The sequence below is a fragment of the Jaminaea rosea genome (genome assembly GCF_003144245.1).
Source record: "Jaminaea rosea strain MCA 5214 unplaced genomic scaffold BDZ90scaffold_13, whole genome shotgun sequence".
Classification (NCBI taxonomy): Eukaryota; Fungi; Basidiomycota; class Exobasidiomycetes; order Microstromatales; genus Jaminaea; species Jaminaea rosea.
In genome coordinates this window covers 137,557-163,453 of record NW_020289987.1, presented here as the reverse complement: position 1 = coordinate 163,453, position 25,897 = coordinate 137,557, and the positions used below count along the sequence as shown (strand labels likewise).

Here is a 25,897-nt window from a genome sequence, read left to right as displayed (position 1 = left end):
AGGGCGGGCAGCCAGAGACAGCCTCGTCCACCTCCGCTTATCCTCAGCCCACGCGGCCACGCGCAGCACGACGAGGTCAGGACCCCCAGGACCCGCCGCCGCCGCCTCGGCCGCCCCGGCACCAATTCGGTGAGCTCACGACGTAGCTAGCTCCAGCAATGGCAAACAAAGAGGAGCAGTGCATACAAAGGGCATAAAGGGGGACGGTACAAAGCGACGAAGAAGGCGAGGCTGCCATATCGCAGCGAAAATGGCAGCATCGGGAGAATGACCCTTGAGAGACCGGAGCGGGCGAAGCTAAGCTAGTCGGGCAAGCGCTCACAGTAACACCATGGTCTAGCCAAGGCATCAGCAGCATAGACCAGTAGTGATTACCTAGTGTCACACTCAATGACCCTCGTGTTCCCCGATTGTGTGACCATTGACCTGTTTCATAGCCCCCTCGAGGAGCTTGTTGAAGGTCGCCTCGACGATGGTCTGCAGAGGCAAGTCAGTCAACCAGGCGGACAGGACAGGCAGACTGAGTTGGCGCGCGGTCAACGACGTCGACGGGTCGACTTCGCCCTCAGTCCGCCATCGACGTTGTCTGCCTTTCAACTTGTAGCCATCACTCCTGACTCGTCACTCAGTATTCGGCCATGATGAGATCGAGGGCGCTACAACCACGATCTCTGTTTCGCATTGCGGGAGGAGCAGCAGCAGCAGCGCCGGCAACCGTTGCCGGTTCCTCTCCATCGTCGTCAAGGGCCGCCCAACCGCCGACGACTCATCGTCGATCGAGCAGCACCAGCGCAGCATCCCCTTCTACCGCTACTCGCTCACGACATCGCTCCCGATCAGCAACGTTGCGTCGATCTAGCCTCTCCCACACAAATTCGCCATCGTCATCATCCAAGTCAGCTCGACAGGCCCTCAAGTTCTCAGGCCTCTCCCTCCACGATGCAGTCGTCCCTGTTCGCCCGCCACCTCACTCTCAGATCTCCGTCGGCCTTCAGGCCTTCTTTTCCCAAGGCAGGCCTCTCCTGGAGCACAACAACATCTTCGACAAATCACACGCATTCGGTGGATCGACCGACGCCTCGCACTTTGATGCAGCATCCACGATGGCCGCCAATGCCAATGCAATGGTCGTCGTCCTACCCGAGAGTCCTGACAACAAGATGGCCGCCGGCAGGAGCATTGATGCAGAGATCAAGCGCAAGGCTACCGCCCTCGTCGAGAGGATGATGGAGATGCGCGAAAAACTCGAAGCGGCTTCACCCGAAGCGAGGGGAGCCATGTTCAAGGACATGACTGGAGGCGCATCCCTGACTCCCGTTGACGCAAACGCAGACATGACCGCAGAGCAGAAGCTCCTCTCCAGTCTCCTGGCCTCACCATCAAAGGACGACAATAGCTCATCCCGCGTCAAGTTTCTCAGCTTCTCCCTTCATCTTCCACCTCTGCGTTCCATATCTTCCTCGTCCTTCGACAGCATCCTCTCACCATCAGCAGGAAAGCCAAAGGCAAAGACACCCCTCTCATTGCACGTCTCCATTGCACAAGAGCAAGCATGGCAAGCAGAGAAGGCTCGTGCCGTTTCGTCTGCTCTGGAGAGAGGAGAGGACACGACTGTCGCGGAGTCCCTTGGCCCTGAGGCAGACCTCGTCGTCGTCGGAGAGCCAGAGGGAGCTCGCGCCGAATGGGGTCGAGGTGTTGCCTCGTACCTTGCTAGGTTCGGCAACGCGTACCAAGCCCCACCAGCGCCTGTGGCTTCTGAAGCGGCAGCAAATGTCAAGGGCCTCGACGATGTAACCAGCTACCAAGTGCGCAGCGACGAGCGCTCATCCCTCGAGGAGGAGGAGGACCTCGACGTCGAAGCTTTAGAAGCCTCATCACCAGCTTCGTCACCTGTCTGGCCCCTTTCACACGGCTCGCTCGAAGACGTCAACCTCTGGTTGGGCCATGCCCTCGTTCAGGATCAGACGCGCGCCGCCCTCGAATGGACCCGCGTTCTTGCCCAGATGGACGCGAGCGTCAATGGAGGCCGTACGGCTCGCCTCCCCTCTATGCGCGAGGGCCTGATGAATTTGAGATCCTTGCGCGCTTTCCCGGCCGGGAGCGAAGTTAGAAGTCGCGGTCTCGAAACCATCGCTGTCCGACCGACGCAGAATATGACCATTGAGGATACGAAGACGGTTGGGGAGCAAGGAGAGGATGTCGTGGTGCAGATGGACAGTACGAGGAGGAAGAGGCTCAAGAAGATGAACAAAATGAAGTACAAGAAGTTGAGGAAGAGGCAGAGGGCTGAGAGGCAGAGGCTGAAGAAGTAGTAAGGCGAGGGAATGGAGGAGATATACATGCTGGAGGTGGGGATTGATGATCAATCAACTATCTTACTGAGAGCTTCGCCGTCTGGTGTGTGTGCATGCGCATGTGCGAGCGCGTGTCCCCGCGTGTGCGTACGTCGCCGAGACAGGCTGCGGTGATGATGATGATGACGATGACCACGAGATGATGTGATGTAGATTCAAAGATACAAGTACAAGGCATCACTTCGCTTGGCGCTCGTCGAAGTGAGCCTCCCTTTATAACCTGCCCTTCTAGCTCTGCTCCCTCTTGGCCCGCTTGACGGAGGCCTCGTCCTCATCATCTTCCTCTTCCTCTTCTTGCCCATCCTCGTCTTCCTCTTTCTTGGCAGCAGGGGCAGCCCTCTTCCTAGGCCCGGTGGTATTGGATGCCCTCCTGCCGCCACCTGCTCCTGATCCTTGCCCCTCGACTGGGTCTGGTACTTTATCGACGATGTCCTTGAGGAAGTCGAGCGTCTCGTTGTCGTGTACGGCGCGCTTGAGGTGATGAGGCGTGACTTTGCGCGCCCCCTTTGCCTGAGTCTGAGCGACGGTTGAGGAGACGACGTCGGCGAGGAAGAGCTCGAGGGCTTTGGCTGCAAGAAGGATCGCATGACTGGGTCAATCTCGATGTGCTTTGCTGTGTTAGCGCTCCACTCACAGATGACGACGGGCGTAGCCTGAGCCACCTTGCCCACATCCTCATCCGCCTGCATCATCTTCTTGATTCTAGCCACGGGGAACTTGAGCTGAGGACCGCGAGCAGCACTGCTACTACTAGAAGACGCCTCTGCGGCCGTCGAGGCCTTAGCACGCCTAGGCATCGTTGCAGGCGTGGTGGTTAGGATGGCAATTAAGCCATCATCCGTCGAGAGCGGGACGGGAGTGCAGGTCGTCGTCGCCAGACGCGTGGCGCCCTTTCAGACCAGACCAGCCGGCGGACAGGCAGCTCCACTCACACCCACTTCAAAGGGTCAAGTCAAGGCCCCACACCACCGGTCCACGACCCAATCATCTTGCTACTCGAACCACATCCACACGAGCGGATTGACGGACATGGCAAAGAGTGAGGCGCAGGCGCAAGCACCTCCCCATCCCCTATGCTTACCTCTGTACCCCCTTCCCCGCCATCCCCTCGCAATCCTAGTTCCACGCAATTTCCGCCTCCTTGAGGAGCTCGAAAAGGGCGAAAAGGGTCTTGGCGATGGATCGTGCTCATACGGCCTCGACGATGGGACCGACACCCTCATGTCTAACTGGAACGCTACCATTATCGGGCCTTCACACTCTGTCCACCAGAATAGGATTTACTCGCTCAGCATCCACTGCGGTGAGAGCTACCCAGACCAGCCGCCTACGGTGCGCTTCGTGACGAGGATCAATCTCCCTTGCGTGGGTGGGGATGGAAAGGTTTCCGACAAGTCGTTCCCCGTCTTGGCCAAGTGGAAGAGGGACTACTCGCTCGAGACGATCCTTGTTGAGCTGAGGAGGTGAGTGTATGCCATACGTCAAGAACCTCTGCCGGAGCCTGTCTGCGGGTGGGCTCATCACACAATGGGCGATTGCTCACCAGCCACTTTCATTCTATTCGCCCAGAGACATGGCCTCTGCTGCCAACCGCAAACTCCCTCAGCCAGCAGAGGGAACCACGTACTGATATCCCCGATTCCAACCAAGGAGGGCGCAAGAGAGAGACAGGGCTCGTTTCATAGATGGTGGTGGGTGCCAAGTAGCGTGAGCAGACAAGATGGATTCCGCTGGTGCAGTCACTGCCCGATTGGGCCAAATCGAGCACAAAATTGAACAAGGTTCTACTCTCGTGACACTGCACACTACTACTGCCTTTACGATGGCGTACCGACGTCTGGTTCTGGTTCTGGTGCTGGTGCGGCGCCTCCCTCAACGGCTACTGACGCATGTTGGCTTTCCAGCGCATCGAGAAGCGCAAAGTCCTCCTCGTCGTGATTGAGCGCCTCTTCATCGGCACCAACATGGAGCGTCTCCCCCCTTCCACCCCCGAAGGAAAGCCACAATGCTGCCTCCTCATCTTGGTCGTCCTCTTGCTGATTTGCCTCTCCTGCCCTGCCGTTCGCCTCCTCTCTCTTCTCCTCCCTCCTCTTCATTGCCCACTCTCTCTTCTCCTCACCCCTCGCCTCGCGCCACTCGCACCCTTCTCTGAACTCGCAACCCTTACATCGCCACGAGTGATCTTCGCTCACGCCCGTTGCAGGGCGTCGACCGAGCCAAAAGTCGAGGACTGAGATGAGGTGGTTTGTGAGGTCGGGGGGGGAGTGAGGGAAGTGGGAGATGCCTATCAGCCTGGAGGACTGAGATGTCGATGCTCGAGCTCGATCTGGTGTTGTAGGTCTCAGAGATTCGGTTGGTCGAGCTGGCTGAGCAGGCTGGGCGGCGGTAGTAGCAGGTGCAGGAGAGCCCTCCAGCCCTTTCGTCGTGCTATCAGCCGGCCTCCCCGGACTGTACGCCGCCGCTCTTCTACTCGCCAGCCGACGACTCCTGCGCGCTCCCTGGCTCGGCGGCAAAGATGGCATGGCCACTGTACGAGTCGCGGCAGCAGAGGTCTCCTTCTCTGTGAGTGCCCCCGCCTGCCCCTCAAGGCTCAGCTGTAGCGCCAGACGCAGTTCCGCTTCATCCTCTTCGTCACTGATATGGTAGGCTGGCTCCCGCTTCTCATTCTGCTTCTTAGTCTTGGTGGTGAGGCGCTGCTGCTGCGATTTGTTGCGCGTCCACTTGCCGCGCTTGTCCTGCAGCCGGTAGACGAGGCTCAGCTCGGGATGAAGGACCGCTGCGTGCTCCCTCGTGAGGGCAGAATCTGGTGAGAGGGCCTGTCCGGCATCGCGCTGCGCTGCATTGATGAGCTCGAGCACTGTTGCGTCGACGAGTCGAACTACGTCGCTGAGCGTGGTGAGGCGGGATGCGGCTTTCATAGTGGAAGTTGAGCTGCTGAACGGTGACGAAGCGGACTTGGCGTCGAGGGATAGCTTGGAGAGGTCGACATCCTCAAGAAGCTCGGTCGAGTCGTCGAGGAAGACGTCGCTCAGGCGTCTCTCTGCGTTGAGGTCCAGGGATGCGAAGAGCGCAGCGAAGTCAAGGGCCTGTGCTTCTGGATCGAGGTTCAAGTAGTTGTCATCTTCGGGCATGACAGCAGATTCACCATTGAAGGCTCCTCCTCTCCGCTCGATGTCCCCTTGACTAGCTCGGTAATCCTTAGATCGCTCGACCGCTCCGAGGCAGAGTCCATCGAAGAGGCGACGATAGATCTGCAGCTGGAGGCGGCCAGCACGCTGGTCTTCTGCTGCGGGTAAGGAGTTGAACAGGCGCGTCTTGGTATCGCACATGTAAAAGGCATGCGGACGAGGCTTGACCTGCATGGGAAGAGGAGGCGTCGAAGGTTGAGGAGGAGTCGAAGGAGGGGCCGACACAGGCGGGTCTGCGATCGAAGAGATTGATGTAGAGGGCTCGCGCTCCTGCTTCGCCTTGGCGCTGAATCCAGCAAATGCTGCGAGTCCCTTTTGTCTCTTTGCCTCCGGAGAAGCAGGCGGCGAGGAGCTCGATGCTCCTTTCGCACGCTTCGGCGATGAAGTAGACGGCTTTTTGCTCTTTGCTGCAGACTTCTTGGCCGCCTCGACCTTGCGTTGGTGCGCTTTCCACTCTTCTTGCGATGCCCACACTTTCTTGCCTGGCGAGCGGGCCTGCGATACGAACCCAGCTGGCGCGAGAGGGTTAGATACAGATACAGAGGCGAAGGGAAGCTTGCTCTGATCCTCTGATAGCTCAACCGACGGAATGGCAGGAGCTGCAGGTGGTCGTCTAGGCTGCCTCACGGGCTTGCGCGAGATCTCATCAATGACGCCGACGACGAGATGGTGCTGCATCCAGCCGACGATGGGCAGCTCCCTAACACAGCCCCGATCGAGGAGCGAGCGCAACCCAATGACGAGGCGCAGCAGGCGTAGCGCCCAATCGTCCTCCTCCGTCTTGGTGTGCACGTAGACCTGTACCGGATGGATCTCGCGCTCAAGCTTAGCATGGACCTCTCGTCCTTGGACTTGTATCTCTTCACGACGCTCAGCGATGGTCCGATCTGGCTGGATGACATTGCCCGAAGGAAGCGTAATAGTTGCAGGCCTCTCAGAGACTGGCAGGTGTCCCAGTCCGAGGATGTTGTACGTGAATGCCTGCTCGCACCATAGCGGGCCGACGAGATCGGACACGCTGAAGTAGCCACGACGAGCATGGTAGCTCTGGACTGAGAGTGGGGCTACACGGTTGCTACGGCCACGACGCTGCTGGCTCGAGCTCGATGCCGAAGCTTCTGCGATGTCGTCCATCGCAGCTGCTAAGCAAGGCTAGCCTGCCGTCATGCTCGTAGGAGATGGCTTCGAGATCTCAAGCTGTGGAATGGAATCAAAAGCACGCGAATATGATACGCGTCGCAGGCGGGCTCCACAATTGGCTGAGGGCCGGGAAGAGCCACGTGTCAGGAATCGACCTGCTAGTCTAAGGGAGCGGCCTCAGCCAACGCTCAAGATCAGACTTCTCTGCAGACGCAGCACAAGCAGGACGTGTATCATTGAGCCAAGAGAGCGAGGAAAGAGGTATGGATCACGCCCGTCAGCTCATTCTGAGGGTAACCCTTCTGGCCCCCGTTGCACGTCTAGAGGGCGAGCTCGACCACCTGCAAAGGGTACGAGGCGGTGAAGTGAGCAGTCTTGACCAGCTTCAAGCCAGCTTGAGCATAGAGCTGTGCGGCAGACAAAACGCAGAGTGCAGATTATGAGTGGCTAGCGCTATGCCTCCTCCGCCACGGTCGGCATGCTCACCGCCTCGAAGTCCTTCTTCGTCCTCTCCTTTGCATTGAAGCTTGCGTGCATCTCGAGATCGAGCAGATTGCGGAAGGTCTTGGCCATCCCTCCCGAGGCAGGCAGAGGTCCAGGAGGCGTCTCCAAGGGAAGGGGCTTGGTGCCAACGGGCTGAGGAAGGGCAGGCTGCATGATTTCGTCGATGACGATCAGCTTGGAGGAAGAATGCATGGCCGCAGCAATGCGGCGGAGGACCGTCACAGCCTTGTCGTCGGGTAGGTCATGCAAGATGCAACGAACAAGATAGTGATAGCCTTGTTCGTTGCGACGCTTCTCGGGCTGCTCATCAAAGTAGTTGCCCACCTCGAAGGTGATGCGCCCTTCTTTGACGACAGTGCTGTCCCGCCAATAGTCATCAAAGGCCTGACGCACGGGAGCCATGTCGAGCACAATCCCTTTGAGTGTAGGGTAGCGGTCAAGAATGGCCATGAGCGTAGTGCCGCGCCCGCCACCGATATCAACGATGGTGGTGCCGTTACCGAGGAGACCAGAGAAGTCGAAGGCTTGAGCGAGGCTACCTGTGGGAATGCAGCCCATCATCTGCGGCCCATGGCGCCAAGTCTCGGTCAGTCAGACTCGGCGCATTCAGGCACTTCGAATCGTGCTCACCGTGGCGAACCTCTGGGTCAGTCCAGCACTCTCGAGGTACTGCCAGTAGGTCATCTTGCCCGTGTACCCGAATTGCTCCGACCACAGCGTAACATCGGGCTCAATCTTGCCTTGCTTTGCGGAATCAGCCCACTTTCGGGGCATCTCGACTGCGGCAAGGTACGAGTGGAAAGCCCTGTGCAAGCATAAGAGTGTCAGGAGTTTTGAGTGAGTCGATTGTCCGCGAGACCATGTTGCTCCTCGTCGCAAGCTCACAGGTGACCAACGGTTGCGCTGCAAAGTTCTACCTGGGCGAGTGCCATGCTAGTCCTGTTGTGGGCAAAGACACCCTCCTTGACCTCGACGAAGATGTCTTCGTTGGCAAGGAGGCGGAGCGTGGCAAGGAGGCGCTCAGGGTGCACATTGACCTTGGGTCCGAGCTCCTCGACGGACATTCCCTTGTCGCCAGCATTGATCAGGAGCTGAGGAATCTTCTGTTTGTCGACGAGCACGACGGATCGATTGATCCAGTGCTCTAAGGAAAGAAGACGGTAGCGTTCCACGCTAGTCTGGACCATGTGCGTCATCCTACCGAGGGAGCTGATGAGGGTCATCGTGGCCTGACCAAGGGCGGGAGAAGGAACGAAGTTGGGGTCATCCAAGACGGCAGGTTTGAAGTCGTTGAGGTGGGGAGGCGGAACCTTGTCAACCTCGAGGGCTGCCTTGTAGTCAGCGAGGGCTTGCTGGAGGACAGCCTCAGTAGCTGCGAACTCAGTGGCGTTGGTCGGGGGCGACATAGCGACAAGCAGAGTGGTAGGGATGGAGAAGTAGGCTGGATGCCAGCAGCGAAAAGTCACATACTGCAGCTTCGTGATAGCAAATAGATTTGCCGCAATGCCGTTGATGGGCACATGGATTTTCCCGGTTGGTGCCTATAAGCTGAGCTTCCGCGGTCAGGTCCCGGTCGCACTTGGATGGGCACATTGGTCTGCTCGGAAGGCGAGGCTTGTTTTGCTCTTAACGGATGGCCACAAATCGCGGCATCGCATCGTAGGCATCGTAGGTGTAGAGTAGACTCAAGTCTCGCCTCGCACGCGATGGCTCCTCACATCGCGCTTCCGTGCCTCCGCTTTTGACCTTTTGTCGAGTCCGTCATTTCTTCTCCACTCCTCGCCAGCCCGATGTCCTCACTGCTCCTATCCAAGGCATCGGGGAGTGAAAGCGGCTCTTCGCTACCGCAGTCCAGCCTATCACGGCCAAGTCTGGATGATGCGGCTTCGAGGTCATCAACACAATCAGTCCCCCACCACACGTCGTCGTCCTCCTCCTTCGTTCCTACTCCTCCTACCGCAGACAATGCCGGCATCTGGCACTCCCTGACCAACCCTTCCTCCAATCCGCTTCTCTCTACAGGCGTCTCCCTTCTCATTTTTGGGACTGCCATCTCTCTCGCACGAAAGGGGATAATTCAAGGAGCCTCAACAGTCCAGCGTCGCTTGCTCGTCTCCCTCGAGGTGCCTAGCAGGGATCGTGCCCATTCGTGGCTGCTGGCATGGATGGATGAACAGGCAAGAAGACAACACCTTGCTTCACAGAGCGGGGGACAGAGGAGAGGGGAGTGGATCAAGGACGGGCTGCATCTTGCTGGATTCGCTGGAAGTGCGCCTAGGCCAGTCAAGATCATCTCACGCGATTTGGCCGTCATCACCTCGACAGCCGCTGCATCAGGCCCAACGGCCGCACAACAAGAGGCCGCAGCTTATCAATCAGGTGGGCCTTTGCCCTCGTCTCAGCCTCAGGCTACCAACACCAGACCGACCCGCTCCACCTTCTCCCTGGTCCCCGGCCCCGGGACCCACTTCTTCCGCTATCGCAATGTCTGGCTTCGTCTGGTACGGGAGCGGCACGGCAAGCTCATCGATGTGACCACCGGCGCGCCATGGGAGACTTTGACGCTCACTACACTACACTCGTGTCGGTCTGTACTCCCTGCCTTGTTGGCCGAGGCAGAGCAGATGGCTGCAAGCAAGGTTGAAGGCAAAACGACGGTGTACACTGCGTGGGGCGTCGAGTGGCGTGCCTTTGGTAATCCAAGAAAGGCGAGGAGGCTAGAGAGTGTCGTCCTTCAGCGGGGACAGAAGGAGAGGCTTGTGGGGGATATCCAGGCCTTTTTGGGGAGAGGAGAGTGGTATGCCAAACGCGGTATTCCCTACCGACGAGGCTACCTGCTACACGGATCGCCAGGGAGCGGCAAGACGAGCATCATCTCGGCATTAGCAGGCGAGCTAGACCTCAACATCTGCTTGCTGAATCTATCGGAGAGGGGACTGACAGACGACAAGCTTAACCACTTGCTCAGTATGGCCCCGGAAAGGAGCATCATTCTGCTGGAGGACATAGATGCCGCTTTCCCCTCTCGCTCCCCGCCTTCGTCTGACGGCGCCGAGCAAAGCAGCGCAGCCACAAAGAGGCCCGGCGTTTCATCTTCTGTCACGTTCTCCGGCCTGCTCAATGCCCTAGACGGCATCGCCTCGAGCGAGTCGCGATTGGTAGTGATGACGACCAATCACGTCGAGGCGCTGGACCCTGCGCTGATCAGGCCAGGAAGGGTTGATCTTATCGAGGAGTTGGGCGACGCGGATGAGACGATGGCGGGGGATCTGTTTGAGCGCTTCTACGGGCAGGTGGGGAAGCTTGTGAGCTTCAAAGATAGGCTTGAAAATGCCGTCAGGGCTGTCAATCAGCTCAGGCGCAAAGAGTTGGGCCTGGACGCTACCGGTAGATACGCAGCGGGCAGCGAGAAGCTGACAGAAAATATCGAGGCTCACGATTCTGTGACGAGTCGAAGGCAGCAGCGCAGCAAGGCGACAAGGCGGCCAGCAGCAAAAGGAGGAGTCAGCATGGCCGAATTGCAGGGTCTCTTCATCCGCTATCCTGACGAGGCCGTCGAAGCGGTCAGAGAGCTCGAAGACGAGGCTGGCGTCGTAGTGCCGGAGGCGGCGTAAAGGAAAGAAAATATCCTCATTACAATACCATTCACAAGTGCACATCGACGTCTACTCCAATGCGTAGGCAGCCTTGAGACTGCTCCCGCCCTTGCCCTTCTCCGCCTGCCCAACACCGTATCGCTTGATACGAATGGCATTGACCTCAATGAAGCCGGTCGTCTCCTCGGGCTTGAATCCACCCAGCTCGTCCATGCTCGAGAACTTCTCGTCGTAGAGCTGCTCCTGCGAGACACGGCCCTCAACGATGGTGTTCCCCTTGTAAAGCTTGAGCGAGACGGTACCATTGACGGTAGCCTGCGAGCCGGGGATGCAGGATCGGACGTACTTGCATTCGGGGGTGAAGAACATGCCGTAGTAGAGCTGCTCGCTGAACTTGGTCGTGACAATCTGATCGCGCACGCGACGAACTTCACGGTCCAGCGTGAGGCCCTCGAGGTCAATGTGCGCCGCACGAAGAATGGTGCCCGCGGGGGTCTCGTAGCATCCACGAGACTTGACGCCGATGAAACGGTTCTCGACGATATCGCATCGCCCGATGCCATGAAGGCGGGCGAGATTGTTGAGGGTGAAGAAGATGTCGACAGCGTCGGTGTGCTCTTTGCCCGTCGAGGCAACCTTTACAGAGGTAGGTACGCCCTTGGTAAAGGTGATCTGAACCTTCTCCCCCTGGTCCGGTGCCGTCTCGGGCGAGTTGGTCAGCTTCCACATGTCAGCGGGAGGGGTAGTGTTGGGATCCTCGAGGATGCCAGCCTCGTAGGAGATGTGGAAGAGATTCTCGTCAGTAGACCAGGGCTTGCTCTTGGTCTGCGTGACAGGGATGCCCTTGGACTCTGCATATTCGAGGAGGGCGGATCGGCCGGCGAAGCGGTTGTAGAAGGCAGGGTCGCGCCAGGGAGCGATGACCTTGATGTCGGGCTTGAGGCCGTAAAAGGCGAGCTCGAAGCGCACTTGGTCGTTGCCCTTGCCCGTGCAGCCATGCGCTACGTATTGGCAGCCATGCTTGGCGGCGGCGTCGATCATACCGCGAGCGATGACGGGGCGGGCGAGGGAGGTGCCCAACAGGTAGACGTCCTCGTAGATGGCATTGGCTTGAACAGCGCTGTTGGTGGGACGAGGAGGGATGAGATGGCGTAAGAGGAGGGGATCTCGTGAATATATGCTGGTTCATGCTCACGGGTAGATGAGCTCAGTGATGAACTCCCTCTTCTGGTCCTCGAGAATGAAGTCCTTGGCACCGCACTTGAGCGCCTTGCTACGAGCGACTTCAAAGTCCTCCTCCTGACCGACATCGGCCATGAAGGCGACGACGTCGTAGCCCTCGTCGATGAGCCATGCCAGGATCGTCGACGTGTCTAGTTGCGGGTGCGGTACGTTGGGTAGAGCCGTGATGATGAGCAAGTCGTAGCAGCGATGTGTTCCCCACTCTTTGATGATACTCACCGAGACCGCCAGAGTAAGCCAGGAGAACCTTTCCCTTTGATGAAGCCATCTTGGTGATGTTGTGAGAGTAGAATACGTGTGATGGGAGGAAGAAAGGAAGAAAGACTGCCTGTTAAGCGCACGGACGGCCGTCGCTGCCTTATCGCTCGCTCACCTGCGCGCCTCCGACCAAAATGGCAGCGGGCGGACCTTGGGCGGCTGGCCTCGTCTGACTCGGCCGCGTGAAGAAAAAGTGCACACAGGCGTGGGGGCACCTCGCCGATCAAGAGCAAGCGCCGATGGCAATGAGCCGACGAAGCCGGCGACGACAATGCACAACGTAACGAGGCCTCAATGTCCAGCAACCAGCAACCGACGCCGTGATCATCATCATCATCGTGCTCACGCTTACGCGGCTTCACATTCTTCTGGCCGAGTCAAAGGACGTCTTTTTGATAAGGAGAGAGATCACAGGAGACGAGACCCAAGATGCAGCCACGGGAGAACAGAACAGATGCAAGAGACCAGGAAAAAAGAGTTCATCATCACAGCCTCCAACATCGCCTCGCCCGCACTACTGACTTCCTCCTAGAAAAGCCCCACAATCGCGCACGCACATGCTTAGTTGCGGAAAGCGCGGTTGGTCGCCCTCTTGAGGCGGAGCGAAGCCTTCCTGTAGTCGTCTGACGTGGCCGAGTCGAGCTCGAGAACCTCCAGCGCCTTGGCGAGCTGCTGCTCGACCTCCATCTTACCAGCACGCTTGATCGTCGCCGCAGGGTTGCTGATCGTCGACTCAACGGACGAAACGTAAGCCTCGAGGTCGTTGCGAGCGTCGTGGCGGGCCTGGAACTCCTTGTCCGAGTTCTTGAACTGCTCAGAGTCCTTGATCATCTGGTCGATCTCAGTCGAAGAGAGACGGCCGACCGAGTTGGTGATGGTAATGTTGGCGGTGCGGCCGGAAGCCTTGTCCTGAGCAGTGACACGCAGGAGACCGTTGGCGTCGACCTCGAAGGTGGTGAGGAGCTCGGCCTGGCCCTTGGGCATAGGCGGGATACCGGTGAGCTCGAACTCGCCGAGAAGACGGTTGTCCTTGCACTGGGTGCGCTCTCCCTCGTAGACGGGGAAAGTGACCTGCTGCTGGTTGTCCTCGACGGTCGTGAAGGTGCGCGACTTGGTCGTCGGGATCGGGGTGTTGCGGGGGATGACGGGGGCAAAGACGTCACCCTGCATGGCGACACCGAGGGAGAGGGGAGCGACGTCGAGGAGGAGGAGGTCGGCAGTCTTGTCCGAGGTCTGGTTGGTCAAGACAGCAGCCTGGACGGCGGCACCGTAGGCAACAGCCTCGTCGGGGTTGATCGACTTGTTGAGCTGACGGCCGTTGAAGAACTCAGAGACAAGGGACTGGATCTTGGGGATACGAGTCGAGCCACCGACGAGGACGATGTCATCGACCTTGTCGGGGTTCATCTTGGCGTCCTTGAGGACCTTGGAGACGGGGTCGATGGTGCCCTTGAAGGTAGTGGCGTTGATCTCCTCGAAACGAGCACGAGTGATGTTGGCCGAGAAGTCGACGCCCTGGAAGAGCGAGTCAACCTCGACGGTCGTCTGGGTGACGGAGGACAGAGTGCGCTTAGCACGCTCGCAGGCCGAACGCAGACGACGAACAGCTCGCGGGTCGTCGGAAATGTCGAGCTTGTTCTTGCGCTCAAACTCCTTCTTGAAGTGGTCGAGGAGAGCAGCGTCGAAGTCCTCACCACCCAAGTGGGTGTCACCGGCCGTGGCCTTGACGGCAAAGACACCACCGGTGATGTTGAGGAGCGAGACATCGAAGGTTCCTCCTCCCAGGTCGAAGATGAGGACGTTCTTCTCAGTCGACGACTTGGAGTCGAGACCGTAGGCAATGGCAGCGGCGGTGGGCTCGTTGATAATACGGAGCACCTCGAGGCCAGCGATAGAGCCTGGCGTAGAGGGAAGGAGAGAGATTGGTCAGCCTCTGTATGCCAGCTGCTGCGCCTCTGTTATGCTGTTCCTCCTCATCTGCCTTCATCCTCTCTCCGTGCGCTCAGCCAAGCATGTGCGAATATCTCTTCTTCCACATTGGCCAAACGGCGGGTTGCCCCACCGCGACCTCAGTCTTAGCATGGAATATCGAGAAGTAGTGGAGTAATCCCGGCGCCCGCCCCCCATTGGACCTCCCTTGTGTTTCGTCATCTTGCCACGCATACTCACCAGCGTCCTTGGTAGCCAAACGCTGCGAGTCGTTGAAGTAGGCGGGGACAGTGACGACGGCCTTCTTGACCTCCTTGCCGATCTTGGCCTCAGCAATCTCCTTCATCTTGGAGAGGACCATGGCAGAGATCTCCTGAGGGGAGAACTGCTTGGTCTCACCGAGGTACTCGACCTGGATGACGGGGGCTCCATCACGGTCAATGACCTTGAAGGGCCAGCTCTGCATGTCCTTCTTGACGTCGGGGTCGTCATAACGGCGGCCAATGAGACGCTTGGCGTCGAAGACTGCGCAGGTGAGGAGGGGAGGGGGAGAAGCCGGGTCAGTATGGCTGCATAGATTCAAAAAGCGTGCCCGTTGTCGCTGCAACGCACCCGTTTGCCTGGGATTCATGGCAGCCTGGTTCTTGGCAGCGTCACCAATGAGACGCTCAGACTCGGTGAAGGCGACGTATGAAGGGGTGGTGCGGTTTCCCTGGTCGTTGGCGATGATCTCGACTCGCTCAGAGCCAGGAACGAAGTGAGCAACACATGAGTACGTGGTACCAAGGTCTGTGAGGGGATGGTAGGATGCAGAGTGTGAGCTACTTTCGTGTCAACTTGGCCGCGGCGGAGGTAGCCGCAGCTGCTCATCAGCTCATCGTTGTGGCACGCACCAATACCGATGGCGCCCTGGAAGACGTCGTCGTTGGCAGCCTCAGCGGCGGGGACCTGCTCCGAAGCCATTGTGAATGAAAAGGGGGCGGTGTAAGGATAAGGGTGGTAGGGTGGTGGGTGGTGAAGAAGATCGAAAATCCCTAGCTGCTCCCAGTCCAGAGTGCGGCCGCCCGCCCGCGAAAGGCTCCTTCGTTGTGAGCCCTGGCGCTGCTTGCCTGCTTTGCCTTCCTCCTGCCTCCGCCTTGCCGCCATCTGGCTCGCGACAGACGGTTCTTCTCCCGCGCCCGCGCCGAGGTAAGAATTTCGTCCAAGCAGCACACGAAGAAGGGTCGGTTCCGGGTTGGGTTCAGCTGTCGAGCGATGCGCCGCCGCCGCCCCGGACAGGTTCAGAGCAGTCAGACCATGAAGCTCGCTGCGATGACTGCCTCACAAAGCTGCACATAGAACGACGTCGAGCAAAGTAACTATCATCTGCAGTCATCGTGCTGAGAGTGGCGTCAATGTTGCTTAGCGAATGAAAAAAGGGCTTCTCAAGTCTAGCATCTGTGTGCTACCACCACTCCTTACTGCCGCAGAGTCATCGCGGAGGCGGCGGAAGGCGGCGGGCGGACGGGCGGACGGGCGGACGAGCGGACGAGCGGACGAGCGGACAGGCGGCCTGATCAGACGGGCTGACCAGCTAGTTGCGCAACTTCGAGGGCGGAACGAGTCGGTCGATTGAGCAGCACAATCTTGTCCTGACATATCCCTAGCATCCTCAGCATCAGCATGGCAGCACCAATGCGAGCATCGAGCGTCGCAGGTCCATCTCGACACACCCTGCAGCGCTGCTTTTCAACATCGCACACTCAAGCCGCCGCCACGGCCGCCACTACTACGGACGCCCCCGCAATTGCACAGCGCCGCCAGACCCGCACCACCCTCTCCCAACTCTCTGACCTAGGCTCCACCCAGACTCGCGCATCTGCATGGCATCCAAGAGAGATGCGTACCAAGCCCCCTTCACCGCGCGAGGTGACGATGTCGCACTTGATTGCAGCGACCGCCCACGTTGGCCACTCGATGGCCAAAGTGACCAAGGCCTACCAGCCCTGGATCTACGGCACTCGTCACGGCATTGCGCAGATTGACATTGAAAGGGCGACGCTGCCAGCACTCCGTAGAGCCTGCAGGGTGGTTCGCGATATCGTCAGGAACGATGGTGTAGTCCTCATCGTAGGCACGCAGAAGGACGCCTCCCCCGCAGTCATTGCTGCCGCAGCTCGTATGGGCTCGCACGGCTTCCATGTCACTACGGAGCGATGGACACCCGGAGTCCTCTCCAATGCACCCAAGATCCTTCAGAGGGCGATCATGGGAAGTATGGATGACTACATCGCCCAGCACAAGAGCAATGCTGCCATCGGAGGGCAGACAGCGGCGAGGGACTCGCCCTTCGCCGATGTGAATTCGGAGCCTTCCCCCTCCAAGCTGGCTAGTCAGCTCTTGCAGCCCGACGTGCTCATCGTGCTCAACCCAAAGAACAATCTGCACGCCATTCGCGAGGCTACGGCCTTGAACATTCCCACCATCGGAATCGTAGACACAGATGTTGACCCGCGCATCGTCACTTACCCCATCCCGGCAAACGACGAGAGCCTCCGAGCACTGGAGCTCATCGTAGGCGTCTTGAGCAAAGCAGGCCAGGAAGGTCTGAAGGATAGGAAATTGCTCACGGACCAATGGGAACGCGATCAGGTCAACCATGCTAGGAGGGACAAGGTCAAGAGGAGAATGGCCGGTGAGGGGATTGAGGCGCCGAGAGAGGTGCAGGAGGAGAAGGCTAGAGCTGAGATTTTCGATGACTAGGCGGGCATGAAGACGTTCGAATCGTCAATGCTACAGATAATGGATGCAATGGCGATGACGGTAATGGTAACAGAAGAAGGAGAAGCAGCAGCAGCAGCATAGACTGCAGACCCGGGTATAGTCCTTTCATGCCCCCCACTCGCCCGCGCTTGCCAACGTCCTGAAAGCACCACCTTTGACTTGCATCAGCTCCTCAAAGCTGCCCTGCTGCACCACCTTGCCCGCTTCTAGTACCACGATGCGATCGCATCGCTTCATCTCGTCGAGCTTGTGCGTCACTGCCAAGACGGTCGTGTCTTCCAGCAGGCTAGCCGTGGCTGCATCTCGGCTGGTCTTGCTGGCCTTGCTGGTGGGTAGTATAGCGTCGAGGACGGCGGCGCGAGTCACGTCGTCCAGAGCACTGGTGGCTTCGTCCAGGACGAGCACGCTTGCGCAGCGGTTATGACCGTCTCGCTGCGGAAGCAGCCTCAGCAATGCCCTCGCAATCGCCAATCGCTGCTTCTGTCCGCCCGAGATGAGCGAAGCCGAGTCCCCCACCTGCGTACCGTACCCCTTTGGCAGTGCCGCAATGAAGCCGCTACTCTGAGCAAGTGAGCAAGCAGCGCGAATCGCTGCGGCTGTGGCGATTGGATCGTTCCCTTGCTCCCATTCGCCGTCGGGGAGGCCGTAGCCCACGTTGTCTTCTACCGTCATGTCGAAGAGGTCGGGGTGCTGCGAGATGATGGCGAGATGGCGACGTAGGTCAGGGGCGAGTAGAGTATTAACTCGGCGACCGCCAAGGTAGATGCCGGCGTCGCTACCATCCTTGCCCATCGAGTCCTGAGGCACCTCCGGCTCGTACAGGCGCTGGAGCAGCGCAGCAATCGTGCTCTTGCCGCATCCCGAGGGACCAACGATAGCTACCTTCTCGCCTCGCTGCACGGTGAAATTGGCCCTGGTCAAGACGGGCGCGTCGGGCCTCGAAGGATAGCTGAAGGAGACGTCCTTAAAGACGACATGTCCCTCGGGCGGCGTCGAAGCGGTGTCCTGCTGCTCCTTAGCCTGCTCGCTCCCGCTGTCATCACTCAACTCCACTAGCCTCCTCAAGTCAGCCGTAGCTTGTATCGCCTTGCTCAAGCCAGGCAGGTACGCCATCGTGTTGGCCGCAAAGGTGATGGCGAAGATGAAGAGGTTGAATACCACGACCATGCGCTCAAAGTCGTAGATCCCCTTGGTGATGAAGACGGCCCCCACGTAGAAGAGGAGCGCCTCGGCAAGGTACGTCAACCCCTCGCCCATCCCGAATCCGAACCCACTAAAGGGCGCAGCCCGCAGCGCATCCCTCTCCGTCGCAATGAGGGCATCGTTGAACTGTGCAGCAAAGACGGGCTCAAGCGCCATGCTCCTCACCCCTCTGATGTTAGCAACCACCTCGTAGAAGCTCTTGGCCACGCCCTCTCTTCTGGCTTTATTGCGCGTCTCGAAGCGCGAGACGATGCGCGACTGTAGCGTCATGGCAGCGACGAAGATGGGTCCTATGGCCATGCCGACTAGGGTGAGCTGCCAGCCTACCAGCAAGGCCCACGCTAGGCCGGCAAGGACCATGACCACCACGATGAGGAGAGCCCCCATCTGTCGAGCAATGAGATTGCGCGCATCCTCTGCGTCCTGGACAATGCGCGCCACCAGCGTGCCCGGCTTAGCATCCTCAGCCGTATCGTACCACCCTTTGTCCTGGCGCAACACCTTGCGAACGGCAATGCAGCGCAGCTTCTCGATCCAGCTCTCTCCCACAAACTCCATCAGCCAGAAGTTACCGAAAGAGAAGATTCCCTCCAGCACAGCGAGGCCCAGCACGCAGATAGCGTAGAGGAGGACATTGTGCGCTTGATTCTGCAGGCCCATGGTGGCGAGAAGCTTGCCGAGGAAGAAGGAAAAGATGGGCGTGATGCCACCTGACAGGACTGAACAGATCAAGCCTAGGGCGAAGAGCGATTTGAGAGGTATGGTACGCAGCGCGAAGCGTAGGGTGGCGATGAGTGGGGCTGGCGGAGACAGCAAAACTTCAGCTCCGTCCAGAGCATTGGCGGCTGCAGAGGCCGTTGCGCAGAGGTGCATGTCAACTCTGACGTCTCTGATTGCTGCAACGCTTTTGTTGAGGTCATCCTCGCTCCAGACCTTGCGCGTGCGGAGGCTCAATTCCGTGGAGGGCTGGTGGCGCAGTGAGGCGGCCATCTTCCCCGCGTCCTCCAGCCAGGGCGCATCTCGTGTAGCTACCCAGGCGTGCTGCTGTTCAGCAAGGCGAAGCGTGCGTAGTCCCTTGGCTCCAGATCGGTCAGACCCTGGGTCGTCGCTGCTCGTTCTCATGAGCTTGGGTTTTGAGGGTCCTGCGGCGGAGTCCAAGGAAGACGACGAGTAGGCAGAGCCTGTTGAGTGGAGCGAATCGGAGGAGAGTTGGCGACCGTGTCGGGAGAGCTTACGGTCGCTGGACACTGCTGCTGTGTTGTAGCGGAAAGTCGAGCGCCGGGCCGGCGACGCAGGGTATCCCTCTGCTGTGCGGATTTGTGATCGATAGCTTGGAGCGCTCTGAGGCAGCGCCTCAATAAGCTCCTCAACATCCTCTCCATTGTGCGGGGGCATGCGCGCAAGCTTCGGTGTTGAGATGACTGGTGGCGAGCCGGAGCCAGCATGCCTTTGCTCGCGCTTCTCCTCTGCCTGACCCCTCTGCTGCTCCGCCAAGCTAGCAAAGAAGCCTGACCCCATACGCTCCAAATCATCGCGATATCCATTCTCGACGATCCTACCCTCTTTCATCATATACAGAAAGTCCTCTCCCTCGACCTGGCTGAGGTCATGCGTGATGATGATCGTGGTCCTGCCCCTCCGCCAAATTTTGACCGCTTCGTTGATGAGCAGTCGCGAGGTGGGGTCCAGGGCGCTGGTTGCTTCATCGAGGATCAGGATGGGCGGGTCACGCAAACGTGCTCGCGCGATGGCGAGGCGTTGCTTCTGTCCTCCTGACAAGGAGGAGCCGCGCGTGCCCAAGACGGTGTCATAGCCGTCGGGTAGGCCCTTGACAAAATCGTGGAGCAAGGCCGTACGACATGCCGCCTCGACCTCCGAGCGGGGAACGACGGGAACGTGATCCTTTGTGTACGTGACGGAGCCTGCCTTGAGTTCTGATGCTCTCCCAATGATGCCCAACGCAACATTATCGTGTACTGAAAGGTCAAAGACGATGGGATGTTGGTCGACGGAGGCGATCTGTGCCCTGAACCACTCTGGGTCCAGGAAGCGGACATCACGATCGTCTATCTCAATCGTCCCCACATCAGGGCGATACAAGCGCAGAAGGAGCTGCGCGATTGTCGACTTTCCGCTTCCACTGCCGCCGACGATGAAAGTAATCTCGCCCGCCGGAATGAACATGTTGATGCCATCGAGGGTGAGCTGCTGCTCGCCTCCAGTGACGAGACTCTTCTTGACAGATGGGTAGGTGAAGCTTACATTGGTCAGTGTGATCTCGCCAAGGCAGCGGGAGTCGGGCCTGATCTTGCGAATAGTGCCCGTCCCTATAGCCTGTTGATAAAAGCGGCTACGGCTGGGAGAAGTGAGCGTGTGCAGAGAGTCTGAGTAGCCGTATCGAGATGACTGGCCGCTGAGCGGGCTCTTGAGCGGGCTGGCGGGTATGTCCTCCAGTCGCAACACAACTCGGGCTGCATTGCGGGTCCGTGAGCTTGAGAGCTGCCTTCGTACGCTCGTGTTGCCTTGAGGCTTTGTCGCTGCATCCTCGTCATTGTGCATCAGCCTCTCCAAGCCAAGGGCGCTGATCTTGCCCTTTTCGACGATCTGTAGCGTCTGAATGATGAGCTGAAGGTGCTGGCTTGCAATGAGGCAGGCCGAGAAGACGGTGAAGACAGTGCCGGGTGTGGTCTTGCCGCGCTGTACGAGGTAGCTACCGTACCAGAAGCCCTGCGAGGAATCAAGAGCCGGTCAGCTACAATGCTGCGATATCAAGGCTGTGTAGCTCGCCTACTCACTTGAACAAACATAGAGAAAACGAGAAAGCTCGAGAGGCCCAGGCGCACTCCCCATGCAAAGGACACCTTCTTGTACGCCGCAGACCCAGCGTGCTGAAGCTTACTGAAGCGTTGCAGTTCGCGCGCTTCCGCAGCGAATGCCTTTACCGTGGCGATAGAGAGAGCGATACGCTCGACAAGGCTGCTAGCTTTGGCGCTGATGGCTCGCTCTTCGGCCAAGAAGGGTATTGTATACTTCTCTACAGCACCAGTGATTAAGATGGTTACGGGTATGCTGGCCAGGATGACCAGAGCGAGGCTCCATTCCGAGACGAGGGCTAGGATGAGGCATGCCAGGCAGGTGGTGAGGTACTGAAGGAGCTGCCCCGAATACTGTGAGGTAGCTAGGCGGACGTCGTCCGTCTCGCGCGAAAACTTGGCCATGAGACCGCCAGCTCCCAAAGAGGACGACGTCGCTACGTCTGAGTCTATCTTTGCCCCGTCAGGATCATTTTCGCCCGTCTCCTCTGCTCCAGCCCCCATGTCGAACCATTCCATCTTGCGCTGACTGACGCTGACGTACACTCTGCGACGTAGCCTACTAGCCACTTTTTCGCCGATGACGATCCACGTCGAAATCATGAGCGTACTGAGGATCATTACTGCCAGACCGACAAGAGCGAGGTGCCATACTCCCTGTACGATTTTCCTCATCAGCTCAGCCTTCTTCTGCGCCGAGATCTCAGAGGCGGGCAGACCTTCGGGATTGTATGCCGTGTAGGCATCGAAGAGCTGGCCGAGGATGCGGGACATCAGCGGAGGGAGCGCCCCCGACGTTATGGAGAGGATGACGGCGACGGCGAGGAGTGGGGTGTGCCGAGCTGACAGGGAGGAGTATAGGAGGCGTAGAGACGGCGAGCGTGGCTTTGAGGAGGCTGCCGATGCTGCCATGGGCTTGACATCATCCCTGAGAGGCAACTGTGCGGTCGAGGTGATGGGAGAGGGTGGGATGGAGGCTGCATAATATTCTTGCTTCGACGTCATGATGCTGGTATCGATGATGGCGGTGTCGGGCGCGTGTCTCTACGTGCTCATGGTGGATGCGTACACAGGAAAAAGCAGATGTGAGATGACGGCGGCAACTATAGATGCCATGTCCACCTCGCCCGAAGGTATCATCGCCACGCTATGAAGCTTCCTTTGTCCTCGTCGTCCCCTTTGTTCCCAAGGTCTGACGGCATCGCCGCGTCGCTCGCTCGCTCCCCACAACCGGCAGCGGAGAGCGAACATAGGGACGCCCAAGACGAACAAAGGAAGCTTGTTGAGCCACGTTGGGAGCCAAGACGCGAGTGCATGTCCAGATTGAACAGCCCGGCGATGCGATGCGATGCGGTGCGTTGCGTTGCGATGGATGTGAGATCGATAGCCAAAATGACGTCCTGCAAAGGTGATCAAGGTGGAGGAAAGGCATGAAGCACGGCGAGGTCAAAGCGTACGCTTGGGTCAGAGCACTCAGGCACGACCGAGGCCGCCCCGCCCCCAAATCGAGGATGCCAAAACGGACATCGATGGACGCCGTGAGCGTTGACAGAATGACAGATCGCTGTTGCGGTTGTCATACAGCAATCCTCGCCATGAGACTGTCGCTCCTCTCTCTGTGTTCACTATCAAGAACTCGTCAACGAGAACCGTGTGAACTTGGGCAATCCCAGGACGCTGGTCCTCCTGCCCGATCTCGTCGTCTTGCGTCTCAGCCTTGCTCAGCCGCCCGCTGCTTCCTTGCTTGCTTTCCTGGGCCGCCTTGGCTTTTGACGATCGTCGGACTGAGGCCCAAAGTCGCGCCGAGGCCGGCACCACGTCCAAGAGACGGCCGTCCGTTCCCCTCCCTCCTCCGCCTATCTCACTGTCCCCTCCCTCGCCTCGTCTTTCTCCTCGGTCGTCCTCCTTCATCATCAATCATCAACATCGTCCCTGCTGCTCGTAGCGCGCGCTATGCACTCGTCGGTCTCGACGGGTCGTGAGCCGCCCTCAATTCCATTCTATCCAAACGATCCTTCATCGTCTTCGTCGTTTTTGCCGCCCACGACTGGGGCAGCAGCAGACCCACAAGCGCAGTACACGGCGGGCCCAGCAGCATCCGCGGGGAGCAGCATCGCCGCCGCCGCCAACCCAGTTGTTGTATCTGGGTCCTCGTATGCTTCGTCGGCGCGTACTTCCAGGAACAACATGGCCGGCAATCCTTTCCACCATCATCATCACATTCATCATCAGCACAACAATTCGTCGTCTTCGTCTTCGTCGCACCACTTGTCCGCAGGCATCGAGGGCTATCATCATCAGCAGCCGCAAGGATCCATTGCGGGCCCCTCTTCGTCCGCCTCGATGCCGCCGCCTCATTTCCAACCTCGAGGTCATGACAGTGGCAACGACGCTGTGGTTGACGCCGTCGAGAGAGTGGGCAAAGACCTTGGAGCTCAAGTGAGTTTGCGCCTGATGTCAGCGAGGCATGTCGTCTGACTTTGCACGCTTTATGCAGCTCTCCTCACTCTCGGTCCAACTCAGCTCTCTCGTCTCTCTGATGTCGCAACTCGTCGACGGTCGCGGCGCAGAAGCTAAACGCCGCCGCTTCGACTCACCTCCTGCTCACCACAATCAGCAACAACAGCCTCCTCACTCGGCGGATGGAGCTTGGCACGATCCTCAGCATGCCGGACCGGCCCACTTCCGCCGCGACTCCAACCATCCCTTCGCTTTTGATCCCGCCGCTGACGAAGCTCAGCAGCAGCAGCAGCAGCAGCGTGGCGTATACGATGTTGACAACAATGATGCTATGCATCAGCAGTATCCTCAGCCACCCGCCACGGCAGATGGCAGCGTCATCGGCGATGCTAGTGCCGCAAATGGCATGACCTTCTATCCGGCCGTACCGTCCATCAACGGCAACGGGCAGCCTCCCAACGACGGCTCCGGCGGAGGCAATGGTGGCGCTCCAATGGCGCAAGCCGATTTCTACTCCACCAATATGCCCGGCAGCGTCGGCTTTGACGTCCCTCACGTCGAGTCCTCTCGCGCCCGTCCGGGCAGCTCCTACGGCAGTGGACGACCCTTCACCGCCGTCGACCACTCTCAACGGCCTACGAATCCTATTCCCATGGCTCCTCCGCCTATGCAGCAGCAGCAGCGAATTCATTTCGACATGGGTCAGCAGCAAGGTCACGCTAACCATGACATGCACCGAGGCTCCATCTACGACGGTAGCAGCGGGGCAAGCATGCCAGGGCCCTTTGTCCCGCACGGTGGCCCTCACTCGCACCCCCCCTCTCTCTCCCACTCACACAGCGTGGATGCCGTGCCGATGCAGTCGCACTCGGGAGGCTCGCCCCCTCACAACTCTTTCACCGCACCCAGCGCCTCTGCCTCATCATCCTTGAAGAAGCGGCCCCGCTCCTCTGCCCCTACGCGAGTCTCTGCCCGGAGCAGCACAGCGAAGCGCAATTCGATCCCGGAAGAGGAAAGTGACGACGAAATCGCGGGTAGCGATGACGAAGGTAATGCTGATGCTAGCGCGTCGATGAGCATGAACTACCCCACCAGCAGTGGTCGCAACCTCTCACCTGGGGCGGGGAGCGTCACGGGCGTGATGGGCGACTGGCAGATGTGGGCCACCAATCCTCCCAAACCACCCGAGGCCAAGCTGCGAAGCCTCGAAAAACCGAGGTGGCGAACCCTGCAGTCGGCGCGCTTGGACCTGCAACGAAAGACTGGCCGCACGATGGCCAAATTGGGCCGGTTGCCCCTGCGAGACTACCTCGAGGTCAACCAGACCGAGTATCTCGCGGCGCGTAAAAGCGGCCGTTTAGCCTACCAAGAATGGCTCGAACCACTCAAGCGCCTAGCTAAGCAGGACCAGGACAAGGTGAAAGCTTGCACGAACTTCATTGAATACACACACCCGATGCTAGCGCAGTGCGAAGCCTCTTTCAAAGCGCGTCAGCTTCTCCAGCAGATCATCGACAATGCGATTGATGAGGCCACGAATGCCAAGAAGAAGGCGGAGAGTAGCGTAGTGGGCGGGGGACCTGAGAAGAGGAGCGCTTCGCCACCGATCGGTGGTGCAAGTGGTGGCGGGGCGAGTGCGCTGAGTATGGGTACTCGTTTCGCTAGTCCGAGAAACTTGACGAGGAGCGCTGCGGCGGCTCATGGTGTCGGTGGGGCCGAGCAGCTCAAGCAGGCGCAGGCCATGTCATTCTAATTTCTGGCGACATCGAAGGACCAACTATGTATCCATGCCACCTTGTATGTATATCCGATGAAATGCTCAACAGCGTGACCGAGTGAGCACGGTTGGCGAGACCCTCATGCACTCGTGTGCACGCAGAGGTGGGCAAAGACACAAAGAAACGGAGCGGAGTTTGAAAAAAGGAGCGGAGTTTAAAAATTTCAAACTCCCCTAAGCCGGAATCGAACCAGCGGCCTCGAGAGAATCTTGAAGATTCGAATGTCCAATTACAATCTCACGCTCTTCCAACTGAGCTATCAGGGGCTTATGAAAGGATCGATCAACAGTGCGTATAGATACTCAACAACTTTGAGACCGCCATTCGACTCACTCCCACGCCGCTCGCCCCCCTCGCAGCCACACGCACGGACGCCCATCGGTACAGGCCTAGCGCATTCGAAGTAGCAAGCGCTACACAAAAGCCTCCAAACTGCGTCACAAGCTCACCCCTCGGTGCATTCAGTGGCCACTGAAGTCAGCGCACAATGAAGTAACCACGTCAACCCGTGGTGCGGGAACGCGGCGCCGAGTGAAATGTCACGGCAGCCGGCTGAGAGTGCATTGGCGCGCTATCGACTCTACGAGGGGAGTCGGGGATGAGTCGCGCATCGCGAAGGGTGAGACATCTTGACTCCACAACCATACACCCACGCCATTTTCCACAAGA

The 25,897-nt window shown here is 58.9% G+C and overlaps 11 protein-coding genes and 1 non-coding gene across 12 annotated transcripts; 5 read left to right on the top strand and 7 right to left on the bottom strand.

The window, feature by feature from the left end:
* The first annotated feature begins 169 nt into the window (after positions 1–169).
* Positions 170–2,389, top strand: BDZ90DRAFT_275646 (hypothetical protein). Its single transcript, XM_025508887.1, has 3 exons — positions 170–489; positions 605–844; positions 909–2,389. Exons 1-3 carry the CDS (start codon positions 391–393, stop codon positions 2,310–2,312), a joined length of 1,743 nt encoding a protein of 580 aa, XP_025360359.1. The 5' UTR covers positions 170–390; the 3' UTR covers positions 2,313–2,389.
* A 193-nt stretch (positions 2,390–2,582) lies between these two features.
* BDZ90DRAFT_222756 (histone-fold-containing protein) lies at positions 2,583–3,151 on the bottom strand (the record flags this gene model as incomplete). The annotated part of the gene is made up of 2 exons (XM_025504540.1): positions 2,583–2,923; positions 2,989–3,151. 2 exons carry the CDS (start codon positions 3,149–3,151, stop codon positions 2,583–2,585), a joined length of 504 nt encoding a protein of 167 aa, XP_025360358.1.
* A 322-nt stretch (positions 3,152–3,473) lies between these two features.
* Positions 3,474–3,821, top strand: BDZ90DRAFT_214007 (UBC-like protein; the record flags this gene model as incomplete). Its single annotated transcript, XM_025504184.1, has 1 exon — positions 3,474–3,821. A coding segment is annotated over one exon (348 nt), but the record flags the coding sequence as incomplete, so codon positions are not given.
* Positions 3,822–4,171: 350 nt separating this feature from the next.
* Positions 4,172–6,676, bottom strand: BDZ90DRAFT_261949 (hypothetical protein; the record flags this gene model as incomplete). Its single annotated transcript, XM_025508427.1, has 1 exon — positions 4,172–6,676. The coding sequence occupies one exon, from the start codon at positions 6,674–6,676 to the stop codon at positions 4,172–4,174; it is 2,505 nt and encodes an 834-aa protein (XP_025360356.1).
* Positions 6,677–6,896: 220 nt separating this feature from the next.
* On the bottom strand, positions 6,897–8,592 carry BDZ90DRAFT_281140 (S-adenosyl-L-methionine-dependent methyltransferase; the record flags this gene model as incomplete). The annotated part of the gene is made up of 4 exons (XM_025509338.1): positions 6,897–7,089; positions 7,169–7,747; positions 7,817–7,991; positions 8,072–8,592. 4 exons carry the CDS (start codon positions 8,590–8,592, stop codon positions 7,003–7,005), a joined length of 1,362 nt encoding a protein of 453 aa, XP_025360355.1. The 3' UTR covers positions 6,897–7,002.
* A 384-nt stretch (positions 8,593–8,976) lies between these two features.
* On the top strand, positions 8,977–10,800 carry BDZ90DRAFT_265378 (hypothetical protein; the record flags this gene model as incomplete). The annotated part of the gene is made up of 2 exons (XM_025508666.1): positions 8,977–9,010; positions 9,209–10,800. 2 exons carry the CDS (start codon positions 8,977–8,979, stop codon positions 10,798–10,800), a joined length of 1,626 nt encoding a protein of 541 aa, XP_025360354.1.
* Positions 10,801–10,825: 25 nt separating this feature from the next.
* BDZ90DRAFT_61424 (putative ARG1-argininosuccinate synthetase) lies at positions 10,826–12,413 on the bottom strand. Its single transcript, XM_025509722.1, has 4 exons — positions 12,398–12,413; positions 12,244–12,292; positions 11,978–12,155; positions 10,826–11,902 (listed from the first exon to the last, which is right to left on the bottom strand). The coding sequence occupies exons 2-4, from the start codon at positions 12,290–12,292 to the stop codon at positions 10,852–10,854; spliced, it is 1,278 nt and encodes a 425-aa protein (XP_025360353.1). The 5' UTR covers positions 12,398–12,413; the 3' UTR covers positions 10,826–10,851.
* A 240-nt stretch (positions 12,414–12,653) lies between these two features.
* Positions 12,654–15,205, bottom strand: BDZ90DRAFT_233747 (putative SSB2-heat shock protein of HSP70 family, cytosolic). The gene is made up of 4 exons (XM_025506750.1): positions 15,105–15,205; positions 14,824–15,000; positions 14,452–14,736; positions 12,654–14,180 (listed from the first exon to the last, which is right to left on the bottom strand). Exons 1-4 carry the CDS (start codon positions 15,172–15,174, stop codon positions 12,844–12,846), a joined length of 1,869 nt encoding a protein of 622 aa, XP_025360352.1. The 5' UTR covers positions 15,175–15,205; the 3' UTR covers positions 12,654–12,843.
* A 680-nt stretch (positions 15,206–15,885) lies between these two features.
* On the top strand, positions 15,886–16,953 carry BDZ90DRAFT_222976 (ribosomal protein S2; the record flags this gene model as incomplete). The annotated part of the gene is made up of 1 exon (XM_025504553.1): positions 15,886–16,953. The coding sequence occupies one exon, from the start codon at positions 15,886–15,888 to the stop codon at positions 16,951–16,953; it is 1,068 nt and encodes a 355-aa protein (XP_025360351.1).
* A 63-nt stretch (positions 16,954–17,016) lies between these two features.
* Positions 17,017–22,207, bottom strand: BDZ90DRAFT_61327 (P-loop containing nucleoside triphosphate hydrolase protein). The gene is made up of 2 exons (XM_025509720.1): positions 20,973–22,207; positions 17,017–20,904 (listed from the first exon to the last, which is right to left on the bottom strand). The coding sequence occupies exons 1-2, from the start codon at positions 21,993–21,995 to the stop codon at positions 17,080–17,082; spliced, it is 4,848 nt and encodes a 1,615-aa protein (XP_025360350.1). The 5' UTR covers positions 21,996–22,207; the 3' UTR covers positions 17,017–17,079.
* A 592-nt stretch (positions 22,208–22,799) lies between these two features.
* BDZ90DRAFT_233744 (hypothetical protein) lies at positions 22,800–25,287 on the top strand. Its single transcript, XM_025506749.1, has 2 exons — positions 22,800–23,429; positions 23,488–25,287. The coding sequence occupies exons 1-2, from the start codon at positions 23,178–23,180 to the stop codon at positions 25,201–25,203; spliced, it is 1,968 nt and encodes a 655-aa protein (XP_025360349.1). The 5' UTR covers positions 22,800–23,177; the 3' UTR covers positions 25,204–25,287.
* A 110-nt stretch (positions 25,288–25,397) lies between these two features.
* Positions 25,398–25,494, bottom strand: BDZ90DRAFT_t40. Its single transcript has one exon. It is a non-coding gene; the product is annotated as a tRNA-Tyr (tRNA).
* Positions 25,495–25,897: the final 403 nt, after the last annotated feature.

Coding starts and splice junctions, on each gene's coding strand:
- BDZ90DRAFT_275646 (XM_025508887.1), top strand. CDS start 391: ATGACCCTCGTGTTCCCCGATTGTGTGACCATTGACCTGTTTCATAGC. Junction 490..604: donor ACGATGGTCTGCAGAGGCAA/GTCAGTCAACCA, acceptor TTCAACTTGTAG/CCATCACTCCTGACTCGTCA. Junction 845..908: donor CATCGCTCCCGATCAGCAAC/GTTGCGTCGATC, acceptor TCAGCTCGACAG/GCCCTCAAGTTCTCAGGCCT.
- BDZ90DRAFT_61424 (XM_025509722.1), bottom strand. CDS start 12,292: ATGGCTTCATCAAAGGGAAAGGTTCTCCTGGCTTACTCTGGCGGTCTC. Junction 12,156..12,243: donor GGCTTACTCTGGCGGTCTCG/GTGAGTATCATC, acceptor ACCCGCAACTAG/ACACGTCGACGATCCTGGCA. Junction 11,903..11,977: donor ATCACTGAGCTCATCTACCC/GTGAGCATGAAC, acceptor TCCCACCAACAG/CGCTGTTCAAGCCAATGCCA.
- BDZ90DRAFT_233747 (XM_025506750.1), bottom strand. CDS start 15,174: ATGGCTTCGGAGCAGGTCCCCGCCGCTGAGGCTGCCAACGACGACGTC. Junction 14,737..14,823: donor CATGAATCCCAGGCAAACGG/GTGCGTTGCAGC, acceptor TCACCTGCGCAG/TCTTCGACGCCAAGCGTCTC. Junction 14,181..14,451: donor TTTGGCTACCAAGGACGCTG/GTGAGTATGCGT, acceptor CCTCTACGCCAG/GCTCTATCGCTGGCCTCGAG.
- BDZ90DRAFT_61327 (XM_025509720.1), bottom strand. CDS start 21,995: ATGACGTCGAAGCAAGAATATTATGCAGCCTCCATCCCACCCTCTCCC. Junction 20,905..20,972: donor TTTTCTCTATGTTTGTTCAA/GTGAGTAGGCGA, acceptor GATTCCTCGCAG/GGCTTCTGGTACGGTAGCTA.
- BDZ90DRAFT_233744 (XM_025506749.1), top strand. CDS start 23,178: ATGGCCGGCAATCCTTTCCACCATCATCATCACATTCATCATCAGCAC. Junction 23,430..23,487: donor GCAAAGACCTTGGAGCTCAA/GTGAGTTTGCGC, acceptor CGCTTTATGCAG/CTCTCCTCACTCTCGGTCCA.